At 44.5% G+C, this 18,597-nt stretch overlaps 1 protein-coding gene across 1 annotated transcript in view; it reads left to right on the top strand.

Annotated features, from left to right (window-relative positions):
• CD109 (CD109 molecule) overlaps positions 1–18,597 on the top strand; it is a 177,358-nt gene that overhangs the window by 30,865 nt on the left and 127,896 nt on the right. The window contains exons 3-4 of the mRNA XM_056109953.1: positions 1,192–1,220; positions 13,541–13,771. Of these exons, the coding sequence (XP_055965928.1) occupies positions 1,192–1,220; positions 13,541–13,771 (260 nt within the window). The remainder of the gene's footprint in view (positions 1–1,191; positions 1,221–13,540; positions 13,772–18,597) is intronic.

The raw sequence follows: 18,597 nt of genomic DNA, 5'->3' as shown, positions 1-18,597 counted from the left end.
TAGGGCTGTTTTGGTCTGATTTCTGAGGTCACTCATTGTACCTTGCTGTGTGTTGTGCCCTTATGCCTGTCTTCCCCTGGGAGACCCACATGATCTTCAGGAAGAAGGATGATGTTTGTCTGGTTTCTTGTGCCCTTAATAAATATTTCCTAAATGAATGGTAGAACTGATACCCTATCACCAGCTCTGAATTTATGTCTCTTAAATGGGAACTTTGGATAAGCTCTTTTTTTTACATTTAACTTGAGCCATTCTGTTTTTCTTGAAGTAACTGGTCTGCTAAGAAATGGGCATGAATTAAAGGCAGCCTATGTTTAGAAACTGCATGAAAAAAATCCTGCCACATTCTAATATTAATGAGTCATCTCTGAGTCGCTGCTCACTCCTGTCATGAGTAATGTCTTCCTTATCTTCCTTCATCATGAGGGTATGAGAACATAAGGAATAAATCTTAGATTCTTTCTGTAAACTATGTAAAGCGCCCTTCAAACGTGGATAACCTAGAAACAGCAGCAATAGCAGCAGCAACAATGACAGAAAATTTAACAGGAAACAGAAGCAGAATTCACTAAGTTTGGGGAGAATCACCCATTGATAGTTTTTTGAGTCTGGCTCAACTTTCATTAAATTTTTGGTCCAATGCTGTCCAATAGGCTCCCAGGTGTTTTGGTCATGAAAGCTGTTGTTTTGTTGAGGTTTGTTGTCAATTGGTATAAACCTCAGATACTAGAAAATAGACCTGAGAGTATCAGGTCGGTGGGGGGGGGGGGGAGGGATGAGGATGAAGTTGCTGGGAATTGACCCTAGAACATAGGTAGGGGGTCTCCAGTACGTGCTAAGGGAGGAAACCAACTGCATGAAAATAATTGTCAGTCAACAAGTAGTGAGGTGGGGTGGGGGGACATTGGACTGAAGGTGACGGGTGGGGGAGGGTCCTGGGCACTTTGGTGGCAGGGATGGGTAGTGTGGGTACATCAGTATCAGAAACTTGAATGCTTTTGTAACCCAGTTACCTAAACCATAATAATTAAAATGATTCACTTAGTTTGACAGTCATAAGTTTAATAGAAATTTAATCTAACAATCCTAGATTTATGATTCCTCTTCATGTAAGAGTATTAGGAAAGTCTTTATGAGTTCTGTATTGTATCATGAAATTCAAATTAAGACTGATTTCTTTTTTTCTTTTAGGGTCTTTCAAGACGCTTACTCTTCCATCTGTAAGTATCTAGTTAAAAAAAATCGGTTTCAGAAATAGACATTTTATCAGTAAATTAAATTAACTATTTTTGTTGTTGTTGTTGTTGTTTTGGGACCATACGTGGCAATGCTCAGGGGTCACTCCTGTTATGCACTTAGTAATCGCTCCTGGCAGTGCTCCAGGGAGCATATGGGATGCCCAGAATCAAACTCAGATTGACCTCATGCAAGGCAACGGTACAACCTTCTGTACTCTGTCTCTGACACCCAAATTAACTCTTTTCTAATTGACTTTTGTAGTTATTTCCTTGTGACTGTCTTGAAGTTAGTTCCTCCAGTCATATTTCTTCAAGGATTGATTATTAAACTCTTCAAGAGTATTGTGTAGAGACTTTCCTCTTGTTAGATAACTGACCAGGACTATGATTAGCCCAGAAGCCTGGGATGGTTCGGGCCTGCATCAGCCATAATGTGCCCTGCAGGCTCGGGTGTCAGAGCTGGCAACTGGTCCTCAGCTTTTTTGTCCTGGAAGTGGCAGTGCCACACTGGGCTCCTGTGGACCTGAGGCTAAAGGAGGTATCACTGATGCTGATCCTGTCTCTGTTTCACTTTTTTTTTATTGTTTTTGCCCGTTATTTGCTTTTTTGCATTGTTTTTGATATTTAAAAATATCACATATCCTTATTTCTTCTGAAAATGAAAATATTAAAAATATTTATTCGGATTTCTGAGTTTTGTGGTACCCTTCCCATTTTTTTGGCCACACTCAGCAGTGCTCTGGGCTTACTCCTGGTTATGCGTTCAGGGGTTCAGTGAGGGGTGCTGGGGATTGAACTTGGGTTGGCTACATGCAAGACAAGCACCTTAGTCTCTATACTATATCTCCAGCCAATCTCCTTAAATTCTGTACCACAGACTATTGCCTCACTTACCTCACTGTAGTACCCACTTTGGAAAACAGAATAAAGATGCTATTTCTTTATCCTTTTTTAAAAAAATTGAATCACTGTGAGAAACAGTTACAAAGCTTTCATGATTGAGTTTCAGTTATACAATGATATAACACCTATCTCTTCACCAGTGTAATTTTCCACCACCAATATCCCCAGTGTTGGTGGGGATCCACAACTCCTCACTTCACCCCCTGCCTCTATGGGTGAAGTGGGATTTGTGGAAGAGATACACACTAAGATACACAAACTTTCTCTCTCTCTCTCTCTCTCTCTCTCTCTCTCTCTCTCTCTCTCTGTCTCTCTCTCTTACTCTTACTCTCTTTCTACTTTTGGGCGTTAGGGTTTGTGATATAGATACTGAGAGGCTATCATGTTTGGTACTTTGTCGACTTTCAGCACACATCTCCCATCCCAAGCAATCCCTCCAACCATCATTGACTTAGTGGTCCCTTCTCTATCCCAACTGCCTTTCCCCCCAGCACAAGAGGCATCCTTCCAACTGTGGAGTGATCCTCCTCTCCCTTGTCTCTACTGCCCTTGGGTGTTAGCCTCATACTATGTTATTTTATATTCCACAAATGAGTGCAGTCCTTCTATGTCGGTTCCTCTCTTTCTGACTCATTTCACTTAGCATGATACTCTCCATGTCCATCCACTAAGATGTTGTTTTTATTTCATGGGAGATGCCCTGGAGGTGAGATGAGAGGTGAAAATTCTGTCCAGTTGCTGTCAGAGTGGAAAGGGGTCATTATTTTATTGAAAGAGACATCAAACCCGAGCACAAAATATTATTTATAAGCTCATCCCACTCACCATAGCTTCGATTGGGCAGTTTGTACGTTTACTTTAGTTCCCTCTTTGTTATTTATTTATTTTTAACAGAATCACCATGAGATGTACAGTTACAAAGTTGTTCATTGATTGGGTTTCAGTTATACAATGTTCCAAGATCCATCCTTTCACCAGTGAAGTTTGTACTTTTCTTAGGATACCCTATTCGGTATGCCGAAAACAGTAACAAGTCTCACAATGGAGACATTACTGGTGCCCTGTTAGAGCAAATCGATGAGCAATCTACAGTGCTACTTTGTTTTAAAGCGTTTGCATGTTGAGTGTGCAGTAGAGTAGACATAGCATCCAACTAGAGATACAATCTGTTCAACTTTGTGGTGAGAAGATGAGGAAAGACTGACCTGATGAGGCATGTATTTGTGTAAGATCAGATTTATCTGCTGAGCCAGGTCCTGGGTGACCTTTGAAGGTTATTTGTCACATTCAGACACCACATTCATTTGGGCAATGCCTAGAGAATACAGTGCTTCTAAACATTTGTGAGACTTGTTACTGTTTTTTGGGTATTGAATACGTCACAGGGAGCTTGCCAGGCTTTGTCATGAGGGCAATATACTCTCAGTAGCTTGCTGGGCTCTCTGAGAGGGGCAGAGGAATTAAACCGGCTGCGTGCAAATGCCTTATCCACTGTGCTATCGCTCCAGCCTATATACATATATATATATATATATATGCTGCTCGCCCGCACGGCAGAACCTGGCAAGCTCCCCATGACGTATTCGATATGCCAGACACAGTAACAACAAAGTCTCCAATGGAGACGTTACTGGGCCCGCTTGAGCAAATCGATGATCAACGGGAGGGCTGCTCTTCTGTTAATAGTGGGGAACAGAAGAATAGTAGGCTGAAGTTCGTGTATGTGTGTGTGTGTGCATGTGTATGAGAGAGAGAGAGAGAGAGAGAGAGAGAGAGAGAGAGAGAGAGAGAGAGAATGTGTATCTTAGTGAGCCAATCTCAGCAACTGTCACTGTCACTGTCACTATCCTCCCTTTGTTCATTGATTTGCTCGAGAGGGCCCAGTAACATCTCCATTGGAGATTTTGTTGTTACTGTGTTTAGCATATCGAATACATCACGGATAGCTTGCCAGGCTCTGCCATGCGGGCGAGATACTCTCGGTAGCTTGCCGGGCTCTCCGAGAGGGGCGGAGGAATTGGGTCGGCCATGTTGGCTGCGTGCAAGGCAAACGCCCTACCGCTGTGCTATCGCTCCAGCCCCTCAGCAACTGTAAAATATTTAATTACATTATTGTAACCTAAGAAGTTAGAAAACATTCAGTATGCACTCAGGCATATGCACCATTGCCTGGATGTGTAACTATCAATTGACTGCTCCAGTGAGCATATTAGGTCCTGTGCAATGTCATTACTCTATAAAAAAAGGATGTAGGATTTCAGTTCAAGCACGTACCTCAAAGCCCAGTAACGGTTTCCTTAAAGAACTCTGCAGTTGCAAGGAGGAAGTGTATACAGAAAGACTTAAAGTCTTAACTTGTGTTAATTCTGATAATGCAAGTGTAATATTAACATGTGCTCATTAAAAGTAACATTAGCTGAAAATTTGACAACTATTATTTCAAGTCTTAACTGTATGAAATCCAATCCCACCACATCTCTCTATCTACCTAATATTTCGCCTTTTCTACTGTGTACAGCAGTAGCAATGATTTGGTGAAAACTTTGCTAGAGACTGTACTTACAAATATATCCCTTTTTTAGTAAAACAAGATTTAAAGATAGCCATAACATATCTGGGGAATTTTGATAATGCTTAGCAAAAACAAAAGGTACTGCGCTGGAAAGATAATGCAGGGTTATGGCACTTGCTCTGCATATGCACTTGAACTTGGTTCTATCCCTGGCACCGCATAAGGACTCAAGCACCACAAGGAATGACACCCCTCTCCGTGCCCAATACAGACCTGGAGGTAGCTCCAGAGCACTGCCAAGTGTAGCCCAAAGACAAAGAAAGAGAGTAAATGACTCAGTGGCCGTTAAAAACAATATGAAAGAAAGTCTCGCATTTGCAAGCTACCAAGAGTATCCCGCCCGCACGGCAAAGCCTGGCAAGCTCCCTGTGATGTATTCGATATGCCAGACACAGTAACAGCAAGTCTCACAATGGAGACGTTATTGGGCCTGCTCGAGCAAATTGATGAACAATGGGAGGACAGTGCTATTGTCATGTTGGTCCTTTCTCTATCCTAACAGAAGGCGATTAAAAAAAATTGTTTTTTTTTTTTTTGTTCTTTGGGCCACACCTGGCTCTCCTCAGGCCTTACTCCTGGCTCTGTGCTCAGGGATCTCCTGGCCAGACTCACGGGACCATATGGGGTGCTAGGGATTGAACCCTAGAAAGCCGCATGCACGGCAAATGCTTTACCCACTGTACAATCCTAGAAGTTAAAAGCATAATTCATGTTTACTGGAAAGTTTTTTTTTTTTTGTATAAAATGTGTCATAACAATCTTAGTTTTCTGTAAATAAATGTAACTTATGTGAGGGAGTGTCTTTTTTTTAAGTTAGAAATTATTTTTTTTTCTTTGCTTTTGGCGCATACCTGGTACTCATGGTAGCTTCCAAGGAGACACTCACTCACCCCATTGAGATATTTTAATTAATTGATTAATTAATTAATTTCTGTGTCTCCCAAGGAGCTCTGAAGGCATAGGCACCGCTTCCTGAGACTCTCAGCGAACCGGCCTCCTTTCTGTGTGGGAGACTGAGGGGCAGTGCTGCCCAGACCCTGCTACTTAGTCACCTGGGAGGTGCTTAAAGCTTGCAGGGCTGTACCCAACAGTACTCAGGGACCATATGGTGCCAGGAATTGAATCGGGTCAGTTCCTTTCAAGACGTGCCCCTGAACCCTGTACTGTCTCTGGCTCCTAAATGTTTTTTTTTTTTTTTTAAATTTTTGGGCCACCCCTGGTGATGCTCAGGTGTTTCTCCCGGCTATGCACTCAGGAATTACTCCTGGCGGTGCTAGGGAACCAAAAATGGGTGCCAGGGATGGAATTGGAGTTGGCACTGTGCAAGGCAAATGACCTACCTGCAGTATTATATTGCTTTGGCCTCACCTAAATGGTTTTTAAGGATTAAGTATCATGGATTTTTTTTTTTTTTTTTATAGACTGTTTTTCAGGTGTTCCACTGAAAAACACAATTTTTTTTTTAATTTTTTTTTTTTATTTTTTTTTTTATAATTTATTTATTTATTGAATCACTGTGGGAAAAGTTACAGAACTTTCGGGTTTAGGTCTCAGTCATGTAGATACCAAACACATTTCCCTTTACCAATACTCATTTTTAACCCCGAACCCCAATAGACCCCCACCTCCCACCCCTCCCAATTCTTTTTGTGAGGCAGATGAGTTCTAGTTAATACTCTATCTACATTGACTAGATAGATTATTTCGATAGAAGATGCACAATTATTGTTTAGAGTTTACGACCCCCCCCCCCCGAATCAGACATGCTGAAACAGCGTTGTGAAATGATTTGCTTTCTACAACTTGGTTTAAGAATAAAATGATGTCTATCGCGGCCGCGCAGTTTTGAATTTCTGCTATTTTACTTATTGACCCTGGAAGAATTTCTATCAAAAGTTAGCTAGTTAAGAGATTGGTTTCTGTGCCCTGGAGTCGTGGCCGTGCCGGAGAGCCGCTCGTGGGGGGCAGCTGGCGACCTCGGTGGGGCGTGGGGGACGGCCCACAATGCCCCCCTTCCCATGAGGTCCCCGCCGCTCCCCCGAGCCCTGCTCAAACCCGCTTTCCACAAGGCTCCCGTGCGGCCGCCATCTTTCTTTCCAGAGAGGAGCGGGCGGGCCGGTCAACGCCCTTCCCCCTCCGGGCAGGCTTGGTGGCGTGGATCAACACAAGTCCATTTGCTTTTCTGCTCCAAGCGGCTGGTTCTCTGTGCTAAGTCCTTGTGCCTCCGGGGCCGTGGCCGTGCCGGAGAGCCGCTCGTGGGGGGCAGCTGGCGACCTCGGTGGGGCGTGGGGGACGGCCCACAAAGCCCCCCTTCCCATGAGGTCCCCGCCGCTCCCCTGAGCCCGGCTCAAACCCGCTTTCCACAAGGCTCCCGTGCGGCCGCCATCTTTCTTTCCAGAGAGGAGCGGGCGGGCGGATTTGTTTTTAATAGAAAATTTTATCTTACATTTGTTATTTTTTTTTGGGGGGGAAATTATTTGAGACCCCTATTACCATTAGTAACTGCAGTTGTTAAAGAGTGAACTGGTACCATGCTGCCTCAGTTTCTTTGATCAGTTGTGTTTTTCAGAGAAAGAGAAATGGCTCCAGAAAGCCCAGACTAGAATGAGAAATTCATTTGTCATTCAATAGACAGGAAGGACCGACGTGTCTGCGCGTGTCTTCCTTATGTACGTTGTACAGAGAGCCGTCATGTACACAGGCAGCCTGCATTTACGCATACCCAATGCAGAATTAGCGTAATTGAAAATCAACCCAACTCAGAGGCAATTTCATGTTTTGTTGGTCAAAGCCCCAGGAAATTGTACATTCCTAGGCTCTTGCCTGTTGCCTATTATCCAGCGGTGGGAATGCTTTGTGTTCTGTACTGTTGCCTCAGCTCAACTTGTAGGAGTGTGTGTGTGTGTGTGTGTGTGTGTGTGTGTGTGTGTGTGTATGAATCAGTTATTAAGTCTTCATATCAGGGAACCAATTCGGAGCACTCAGAAACAATACAGAATAACCGTGGCCTCGAGAGGGCTGAAGGCGATCACTGAGCATGTACTCAGGAGCCTTTATTATTGTCCGGTCTCCTCTTTACTGTGAGAAACCCATTTCTTGCAACTTATTTCAGTCCTGACTAAGAGAGGAAACTTTGAGAATGATTGCTTTGTTTGCTTTTGTTGTTTGGCTTTTTGATCACACCCGCTGGTTCTCAGGCTTACTATTGACTCTGAGCTCAGGAATCACTCCTGACTGGCTTTGGGAACCATGTGTGGTACTTGGGATCAAACCCAGGTCAGCGACCTGGAAGTGCCCTCTCTACTTTGGCCCCTCAGAGTGATTATTTCACATCCTCAATGTTTTCTCCAGACAGCTCAGACTGGTGTCACCCGTAGTGAATGGTGACAAGCTGAGGTGCGTAGGGGTGACCCTGGTCATAGATGGACCCTGGTCAACTCAGATACTAAGTGTATATTGTCAGCTCCGCCCTGAGATTAGCACTGAGACTGTGAGGATCCCAAATCATTTTTGGATCCTAAGTTTTCTTTTTGAGGGGCAGGGTTTCTCTCAGGGGAGAGTTGAAGTGTGCATATAAGGAATCTGCAGAGTCAGAGAGTTAGTGCCATCGCCCCCCTGGTAGTGTCTGCTACTTTCAAGAGGCAAAGTAAAAGGTAGAGTAAATGTTTGCACAAGTCGATCTTCATTCTAATTCTCTAACATGTAGACTTTCTTCTGGTTAATAAGCCTCTTTAGTTCAGGCCTCTGCATTTATTTGATGTGTTTGCAATCTACGATGTATTCTAGATTGTACATTGCATATATCTAGATAAATATAGACAGATATGATGTATTCTAGATATATATTGCATATATCTAGATAAATCTAGTTATATCTAGATTTTTGATCTAAAATGATCAAATTATACCCCATAATTGAGAGTAACACATCCAATATTGTGCTTATTAATCTTACTCAGATATACGCAGATGACTGGTTCCTAACAGTGCGTGTTTTCCTATTTATAGTACTAAGGAGAGAATAAAGTAGAACATAAATTCTTTCTCTAGACTCTTGGCCCCATGAAGGTACACATATTTTGTTTGTGTTGCACATAGAGACCGTGAGCTGGAAGGTACACTCTAACACTGATTTTTTATGTATTAATTTATTTTGCTTTTTGGGTCACACCCAGCGATGCCCAGGGGTTACTCCAGGCTCTGCACTCAGGGATCACCCCTGGCGGTGCTCAGGGGACCATATGGGACACTGGGAATCGAACCCAGGTCAGCCGCGTGCAAGGCAAATGCACTACCCGCTGTGCTATTGCTCCAGCCCCAACACTGATTTATTTGAGAAAAGCAAAAATGGGTACTAGAGGCCATTGTGGGTTTGGTTATTGATCTTTCCCCCTAACATTTTGGATTATGAAAATTTCAAATATACAATACACTTGACATTTCTAACATAAACTCCCATAGGTACACTCAGAATCGCCACCCATAACATTCTAGATCACTTCCTCTATCAATCTCCGTTCATGTCCCCATCTCTCTAGTCATTCTTGAATTCATCTCATTTTTGCATTTTCAAGTAAATTGCAGACATCAGTGTTTTTTTCTCCCTCTATACTTCCTACCGATCATTTTGTGTGGGTTTGCTTCACTTCCTTTTCATCCTTATTCATATTGAGCCTCATTTTTATTCATATATTGCTGGCATTATGTTGCCTGCTGTTACAGACATTTCCCCCCCCCCCCCCTTTCCGTTCCCCCCAGGATTCTGTAGATAAAACTGATTTATTGAAAGTCAGGATGTAATTTCAGAACCTCAAGCTCATTAGTATGGAAATCAACCCCAAGGCAGTCGTGCTAGTTATCTTGTGTAACTTATCTCAAGACTTTAGTGTAAAACAACAGATATCTGCTGCCTCCCACCGTTTCTCTGGGGCAGGGGTTTGGGAACCACAGAGTTGAGCAGTGCTGATTTTGGGTTCTCAGGAGGCTGCATCAAGGTGTCCATCAGCTGACACTGCAGTCATCTGAGACCTTTCCAGCTGGCTGGCTAGGGATTTGCTGAGAGGTGGTTTCTTCTCAGAGACCTCTGGAGCAGGACTTGCAGGTTGATCTGAGACTCCAGTCTCCCTCAAGGCCTCTCCACAGTTCTCTCAGGGTACCTCATTCTTTTTTTTTTTTTCTTTTTGCATCCAGCAGTTTCAATGTCATCCACAAAAGGCCAGGAAGGAGGTAAGGCAGTGTGGTATTGTGATTTTTTTTAAAAAAAAATTCTACCACTGAACCACCCATGCGAATGTAACCTGCCCACACGGCAGAGTCTGGCAAACTCCCTGTGGCGTACCCAATATGCCAAATACCAGTAACAATGAAGGGTCTCACTCTCCTAACTGACTATGGCACTTTTTTTTTAAAAGTCTCAGGGTTAGGACGAAGGAGACATTACTGGGGCCTGCTCGAGGCAATCGATGAATAACAGGATGGTTGTGATTGTGATTTAAAAAAATATTTATTTTTAATTTATTTTTATTTATTTCTTTGCTTTTTGGGTCACACCCGGCGATGCACAGGGATTACTCCTGGCTCTGCACTCAGCATTTGCTCCTGGCAGTGCTCAGGGGACCATATGGGATGCTGGGAATCGAATCCGGGTTGACTGCATACAAGGCAAACGCTCTACCCATTGTACTATTACTCCAGCTCCTAATTTTAATTTTTTAAATTTTTTTTATCAAATCACCGTGAGGTACAGTTACAGACTTAGAAACTTTCATGCTTATGTTTCAGTCATACAATGATCGAGTACCCATCCCTCTACCAGTGCCCATTCTCCACCACCAATGTTCCCAGTATCCCTCCCACTACCCCCTCCATCCCCCCCCCGCCCCCCCCCCAACATCTGTGGCAGGTGTATTCTCTTTTACTCTCTCTCCTTTTGGGTGTTGTGGTTTCCAATATAGGCATTAAGTGGCCATCATGTTTGGTCTATAGTCTACTTTCAGCACACATCTCCCATCCCGAGCGAGCCTTCAAGCATCCTTTACTTGGTGATCCCTTCTCTCTTTGAACTGCCTTTTCCTCCAGCACTTGAGGTGACCTTCCAAGCCGTGGAACAATCCTCCTGGTCCTTATCTCTACCATCCTTGGGTGTTGGTCTCCCATGCTGTCACTTTGTATTACAAGGAACCTCATTCCAAGGCGACTGTTTCCTAGAACCAGGGACCCAAGCACAGGAGACTCAGGCAGAAGCTCTGCTTTGGGACCCAGCCTCCCTCTTCCCTTGAGAAGCAAGTTACTTTGTGGGATTAAGCGCTACCTTGCAAAAGAACGACGCGAGAGAACTTGGGGCCGAATGTTATGTTCCAGCCACCCAGGAAGCTCGTCTTGGTTTTGCATCTCAGCTGGTGACCTGGAACAACTGCCCAGACACTGGGTTTCTTTGTTGATAAAAGGATGTCAGAGGCGCCCCCATCTGAAGGATTGTTGTGGGTGGAAGGCCACAGTGCGTGGAAAGTGCTGAGCGCGGCTTTGCTGAGTTAAGTAAGGCATGAGAGGCGGGATTTTCGTGACTAACAGGGTTGTGAGGTTGTGTTTGCTTAATCAGTCACACTGGAAACATCTTTAGGTGAGAAAGCCAGGGGAGGTCATTATTTAACATCAATGTGGATCGCAGCTAGGCAACTGCCTGAAATTTTGGCCCCATATAGGGGGTACAGAGCCCCCTTCATGGGAGTTTTTCTGACAGCAGTGGCGGAACAAAGTGAGGAAGGCCACAGGAAGGAATTGGTTCCTTCACCGCAATACACTGAGGTACATTGAGGCAGGAGGGCCACAACGTTGTACTTGGGGTGAGGGCCAGTGTTCCTGAGAATCTTCGGAGTGGGTTCATTTTGTTTTAGGTCCCATGGCACTGTCGCGCTGTCCTCCCGTTACCCATCGATTTGCTTGAGCGGGCACCAGTAACGTCTCCATTGTGAGACTTGTTGTTACTGTGTTTGGCATATTGAATACTCCACGGGGAACTTGCCAGGCTCTGCCGTGTGGGCGGGATACTCTTGGTAGCTTGCCGGAGCTCTCCAAGAGGGATGGACGGAGGAATCGAACCTGGGTCGGCCGCGTGCCAGGCAAATGCCCTACCCACTGTGCTGTCCTACCCGCTGGCCTCTATTAGGCCCCATAGAGACATTTATTAATATACTAATTGTTTTGGTGGCCTCACACCCCTTCCTGCCTACCATACAAGAAGGTTTGGGTCTTTCTGTTCTGTTCTGGTCAGCTTTAAGATTTATGACCGATTCATCCCTGCCCGGCTCTCAGAACAAGCCAGAGCACCGGCCACTGACTGCCTCCCTGGTTACCTGTGCTTAGTTACTTGTGTTTCTAACTTTCCCGTCACTCTAACAATACATCGAGATAAGGCGTTTTTTACTTCAAAGGAGGACAGGGGAAGTAGAGCAACACTGCAATTTAACCGTTACCCATCACAGAAGAAGCAGTGCCATTGTTCTTTTTTTTTTTTTTTAAATTTATTTATTGAGCTGGAGCGATAGCACAGCGGGTAGGGCGTTCGCCTTACAAGCGGCCAACATGGCCGACCCGAGTTCGATTCCTCCGCCCCTCTCGGAGAGCCCGGCAAGCTACCGAGAGTATTCGATATGCCAGACACAGTAACAACAAAGTCTCCAATGGAGACGTTACTGGGCCCGCTCGAGCAAATCGACGATCAACGGGAGGGCCTTTATTGAATCACTGTGGGAAAAGTTACTAAGCTTTCAGGTTCAAGTCTCGGTCATGCAATGATCAAACACATTTCCCTTCACCAGAACTTATTTTTCACCACCAAGAACCCCAACATAGCCCCCCTCCTACCCCTCCCAACGCCTGTGAGGCAGATGAATTCTAGTTAACACTCTATCTACTTTGATTAGATTCATTGTTTCGACAAAAGATGCACCATTAGTATTTAGAGTTTACACCCCAAAATCAAACCTGCCGAAAAGACATTGTGAAATAATTTGTTTTCTACAGCTGGTTACAAGAACCAAATGATTTTGGTTCTTATATTTTACTTATTAAGCCTGGAAGTATTTCTGTTGAGAGTCAGATAATTATGAGATTGGTTTCTGTGGCTCTGGAGCCATGGCCGTGCTGGAGAGCCGCTCGTGGGGGGCAACTCGTGACCTCGGTAGGGCTTGAAGGACACGCCCCCCCCCCTTCCCATGAGGTTTCAGTTGCCCTGTCAGGACCGGCTCATACCTGGCTTTCCCAAAAGCTCTGAGGCAGCCGCCACCTTGCTGTTCCAGTGCCATCGTTCTTACCGGGACTGTGACAGGAAATGAACAAAAGGCAGGAAGAGATACTGCACACAACAGAGATGGAGAGAAATGAATGAGAAAATGAGTGTGTGCACAGGTCGGTCACCCGTTGGCCATTGCAGTCCTGGCCAGGCACGAAAAAGCATCTGGAAGAATATCAGATGCTCAGACCACCAGAATAGAGAGTGAGCAAGGATTTTGGCTGGGAATTGGCAAGGACCAGGGCACTGAGCTGAGAGCGTGGTGGGATGTGGGTCTGCATTCCAGGGACACTGCACTGTAATTGGAGGGCAAACAGCAGGATATGAATGAGGGAAAACAAATTGTTTAACCTTGCTGCCTAGGAAGTGCACATTTTTTGAGCATTGCAATTACTTTTGATTCTACTATTTATTTAAACTTTCTATGCTAACATATAATTAGTGTTTTTTTTGGGGGGGGGAGGTAAAATAATGTGACCTTGATGTGTCTGATTTTTGCTTTCTTTTCTTTTTCTTTTTTTTTCCTTTTACCCCCAGATACCTCTAAATAGTAAAAATGAGATCTATGAGCTTCACGTCACTGGATATGTCCAGGATGAGATTTTGTTCTCGAATTTCACACGCTTAACATTCGAGACCAAGAGAATCTCTGTCTTCATTCAAACGGACAAGCCCCTGTACAAGCCAAAGCAAGAAGTGAAGTTTCGTGTTCTCACCCTCTTCCCAGATTTTAAGCCTTACAAAACTCCTTTAAACATTCTGATCAAGGTAAGTGCCATATAGGTGTGAAGCAAGAAATTCATGGTATCTTACTGAAACTCTCTGGGAAGTTCTGCTCATGTTACTGATAATGGAATATCTTGGATTTCACCACAGACAAGCTTTTCTTTTCTTCTTCTTTTTTAACTTTACTTGTATGAAGTTGTTCACAGTCGTTCATTACAGATAATATTCATACATTAATCCCACGACCGTGCACCTTCCCACTACCTTAAGAGGAAAGTGTGTGAAGCTTGTTGTATTTCATCCTGGAGCCATTGAAGCGCTTGTGTCAGAGATTATTACAAGTATGTATGTTAAACCCAAACAAATGTGTGCTATTTTGGTACATGAGCAGGCTAGAGTCTAAGAGGTGGGTTGGCCATGTGCTCCAGGATGTTCTGTGTCGCTCTCCTCTGGGAGCATTATTTCATAGTCCAGGAACTTGGCCATTGGTGAGATTATGTGGCACTGGGGAGGCAGTTTGTGGGTGTGACTGCCAAGCTACTGGAAACTGGGGAGCTGGGGGGAGGAGACCCAGCCCTGCGCCTGAGCAAGCTTGGAGATCTCAGACATGGGTCCCACATACATGGGTTTTTCTGCAAGTTCTCTCATAGTTGAGGCTCGTCTGAGTGTGTGGAGAACAACCTTGAGCATGACTGTGGCTGGGTTCTGGAGGTTTTCAGCTGCCAGGGTTCTGCTGAGGTGGGGAGGAAAGCTCAACCCACCCCCCCTCCGAATTGCCCTGGTGAAGACAGCCTGGCATGGGGTCAGGACGTTCTGTGATAGCTTTTTCTCCCACTATGGAATTCTCTCTCTCTCTCTCTCTCTCTCTCTCTCTCTCTCTCTTTTTTTTGATTTTTAGTTCATACCCAGCGATGCACAGGGGTTACTCCTGGTTCTACACTCAGGAATTACCCCTGGCGGTGCTCAGGGCATGGGGTCAGGATGTTCTGTTAGAGATAATAGATAAGCTTTTCCTCCCACTATGGAATTCTCTCTCTCTCTCTCTCTCTCTCTCTCTCTCTCTCTCTCTCTCTTTTTTTTTCTTTTTGGGTTATACCTGGCTATGCACAGGGCTTACTCCTGGTTCTGCACTCAGGAATTACCCCTGGTGGTGCTCAGGAGACCATCTAGGATGCTGGGAATCGAACCTGGGTTGGCCATGTGCATGGCAAATGCCCTACCCGCTGTGCTATTGCTCTAGCCCCCCTACTATGGAATTCTCTCTGAAGAAAAGGAGCTGATAGATTAGTAGGTAAAGTGTGAGTTCATAAAGTAATGGGGGGGGGGGACTGCTGCTGCAAAACGCCTGTTCCTGTGCGTTTGTGGCCTTGAGCCCCCTCCCCACCTCCCCATTTCCCCAGGGCTCCCCAGCAGAGACACAGACGGGGAGACGGGGAGGCTGGGGACCACAGTCTGATGGTGAAAATGGCCCCTTTAATGCAGAGTTGCTAGCAAACTTATAGAACATCTGAAGGGGGTTGAGGAAAGGCCAGGTGTGACTGGTCATTTACATAAATAAACATTTGGCAGAGGAAATTCTCTTGGGGAGATCAACACAAGAAGATACTCTATCTCCAGGGGACATCTACATTGCGTTTTATCTTTCCCTCTAGTGGTATAAGTTATCAATACTTGCAGTTGTTTGGCTAAACACAGTAAAGAGACAGATCCCAACACTTAGTTCTCTGGGCTCTGAGAGCCAGCAAGGCTCTTACTGTAAATCCCAGAGTCAGCCCGCAGGCCAGTTCAGCTTGTCCTTCCCCATGGGGGTCCTGTCTCTTAAGTTGTAACAGTTTGCATTAAGACCATGCATTTATGCTTTCTAGAATGTCCCATTTCGGTGCTGGGTAGCTTTGCCACTCGCCCCGGGTCCATCCTAGTCTCACGGCTGGACTCCCTTTTGGGGTGTTAGGAACTACAGCAACTGGAGACTGAGTCAAGTAATTATGACCAGGTAATTATGCCCAGGAGTAGATATATTTCAGAGTCAATCAACTTCCAAATATAGGATCTTCTCAGGATGGGAGAAGCATGCTGAAAGTAGACTATAGACCAAACATGATTGCCACTCAATGCCTCTTTTGCAAATCACAACACCCAATAGGAGAGAGAGAACAGAGGGGAATGCCCTGCCACAGAGGCAGGGTGGGATGGTGGGATGGGGGGATGAGGGGTGGAGGGATGCTGGGATCTGTGGTGGTGGGAAATGGGCACTGGTGGAGGGATGGGTATTTGATCATTGTATAATTGAAACCCAAGCACAAAAATGTGTAAGTCTACAACTGTACCTCATGGTGTCTCACTAATAAAAAATTAAAAAAAAATCTACTCCCAAATATAGGAGCATAGCATAGATGATATTTCTGTGTTTAACCAGAGAACATTGCTCTATGGTAAAATATAAAAAGGTTATAGGGGAGATAGAAAAGCAGGTACCAAGATACAGCTCTTCAAATACAAAGCAGTACAACTACAGGTTCAGAATTCCCAGAAAGTTTTGGCTTACAAGCAATCAAGACTGACTTGGGGAACTGTGATAATGAGAGGTAAAAATACAAGGGAAAGGTTAAAGATAAACTTTAACTAAGTTATGAAAATGAGCAAGGGCATGTTAAACTTCTCTGGGAGGAAGAAAGGGGGTGATTCACTGAAGCCTGAAGCACGTAGGGTTGATATCCAACAGTAAAGATTTCACTCCATGCTGGGTTCCAGTCCTGACTTTATTGATGAATTCATTTATCAAACGTTTATTGAATTTTTGGGTTCCCGGCCCTACACTAAGACAGTGAGCAGAACAGCGTAATAAACACTAAACACTCGGGGATAGGTAAAGGGAATGGTGTGGTATTTGTGTAAGGGAAAAAGATGGTGGAGTACGGAAAGAGAGGAAAAAGAGAAAGGACAGGGGAAGAGGGAGGAAGAGGGAAAGGAGTTAGTTTGTGTGGTCAGTTTTCTTTGAAAGAGCCCATATAGAGGTAATAGCATGTGCAGACATCCTGAGGTGGGAGCTTATTAAGTGCATTGTGGGAGCAACAATCTTGCAGTGCCCAGAGTCAAGGAAATGACAGGAAAAATATTAGAAGATGAGGTCAGATACGAATATTAGGAGTTATTTATTGGCCTACTATGGGACTATGGGCCTACCATAGGACTTTGAATTTCACCCTGAGTGAAGGGAGAGTTCCGTGGCGAATTCCGAGGGGAACTGTAATGTGATTTGGTAGTGAGCTTGAGAAAAATCAGTTACCTTCTCTGAACTTCAGTTTCCTTATTGATTAAGTGAAATAATCCAAGCAAAGCTTTTCAAACTGCTTTTGTCACCTGGTACTTGCTCGCTGAACATTAGCAGTTATGATTATGGAACATTCCATAGACCTAGGAGAACAAAGATACCTGACCAAGTGCTTCCCTGGGAGAACCCTGTTGGAGATAGTGCAAGGGGTCGAGCACGTGGTTTGAACATGCTGAGTTCAAATGCAGTACCACATAGGCCCCTCAGCACAGTCAGCTGCGGTCCTAGTGGCTCTCTAGTGATCCCTAAGCCACGGCAGGGTTCCAAGCATGTCTGGCTATGACCCTCATTACAAATAAAAATACTTGAGGTTGGAGCGATAGCACAGTGGGTAAGGTGTTTGCCTTGCATGCAGTCGACCTGGCCGACCCAGGTTCGATTTCTCCGCCCCTCTCGGAGAGCCTGGCAAGCTAACCGAGAGTATCTCGCCAGCACGGCAAAAGCTTGGCAAGCTACCCGTGATGTACTCGATATGCCAAACACAGTAACAAGGGTCACAATGGAGACGTTCCTGGGCTCACTCAAGCAAATCGATGAACACCGGGAGGACAGTGACAGTGACAGTGACAGCTGAACCTGATTTTCTGTTTAAACTAAGGAGAATTCTAAACATTTGACCTTTACCTGGAAATGGGTGACCAACTCTTCCCAATTTGAATAGGACTCTCTTCATTTGAGAATGGATGTTGGGGACCCTTTTCAATCTCAGGATATTTCATTCTTTGAAATGTTCTGATAAATAATATAGCAAATGTTCTGATGAATAATATAGTAAATCTGGGCTTTTTCATTCCATACTTTTCTATTTCTGCTTCTTTGTTGTTATACATTTAAATTAATTAATAATTTGAATTTTGGGCCACACTTGGCAATGCTCAGGAGTTACTTCTGGCTCTGTGCTCAGAAATTTCTCCTGGCTGTGATCATGTACCATATGGGATGCTGGGTATTGAACCTGGGTCGGCCGTGTGTACGGCAAAAGCCCTACCCAATGCTTTATAACTCCGGATCCTAGTTGTTACACATTTTAAAAAATCAAGCAAGCATGTAATACACACACACACACACACACATATACACGTGCATGTATATGTATCTGTATGTGTGTGTGTATATATACATAAATACACACACAATGTAAAGTCATGATGTGTTTGTAGAAAGTGTCATACTGACTGGCACATGCGCAATGCACATTTCTTGAGTTGAACTAGAATCATTTCAGAGTTTGCGGCTCTCTGATGATCTGACTCTGCCCTTTGAGGCAGGTTGACATAGTTAATAGCATTTCTAAATTCAAGTAACTCTGTGAGTAGGGTTTTATGGTCTCCATTTATGCCGTCTAACCAGTATTCTGAGGACTTTGCTGTCTGCCAGAAATGGAATGGAATGGAGGCTTTTGAAACAAGTGTCTGCCGGCATGTGGCTGTGTACATCAGGTCTGTCCTCTTAAATCCAGCACAGAGAGTCAGCACTGGGTTTCACCGCCTGTTCTAATAATCTAGACTCTCTTTCTGCTTTAGAATCTGCCTTAGAA

Source organism: Sorex fumeus, unplaced genomic scaffold, assembly GCF_029834395.1.
Source record: "Sorex fumeus unplaced genomic scaffold, SorFum_2.1 ptg000008l, whole genome shotgun sequence".
Taxonomy (NCBI): Eukaryota; Metazoa; Chordata; class Mammalia; order Eulipotyphla; family Soricidae; genus Sorex; species Sorex fumeus.
The sequence above is the reverse complement of the archived record's forward strand: the minus strand, read 5'-3'. Positions and strand labels throughout refer to the sequence as shown.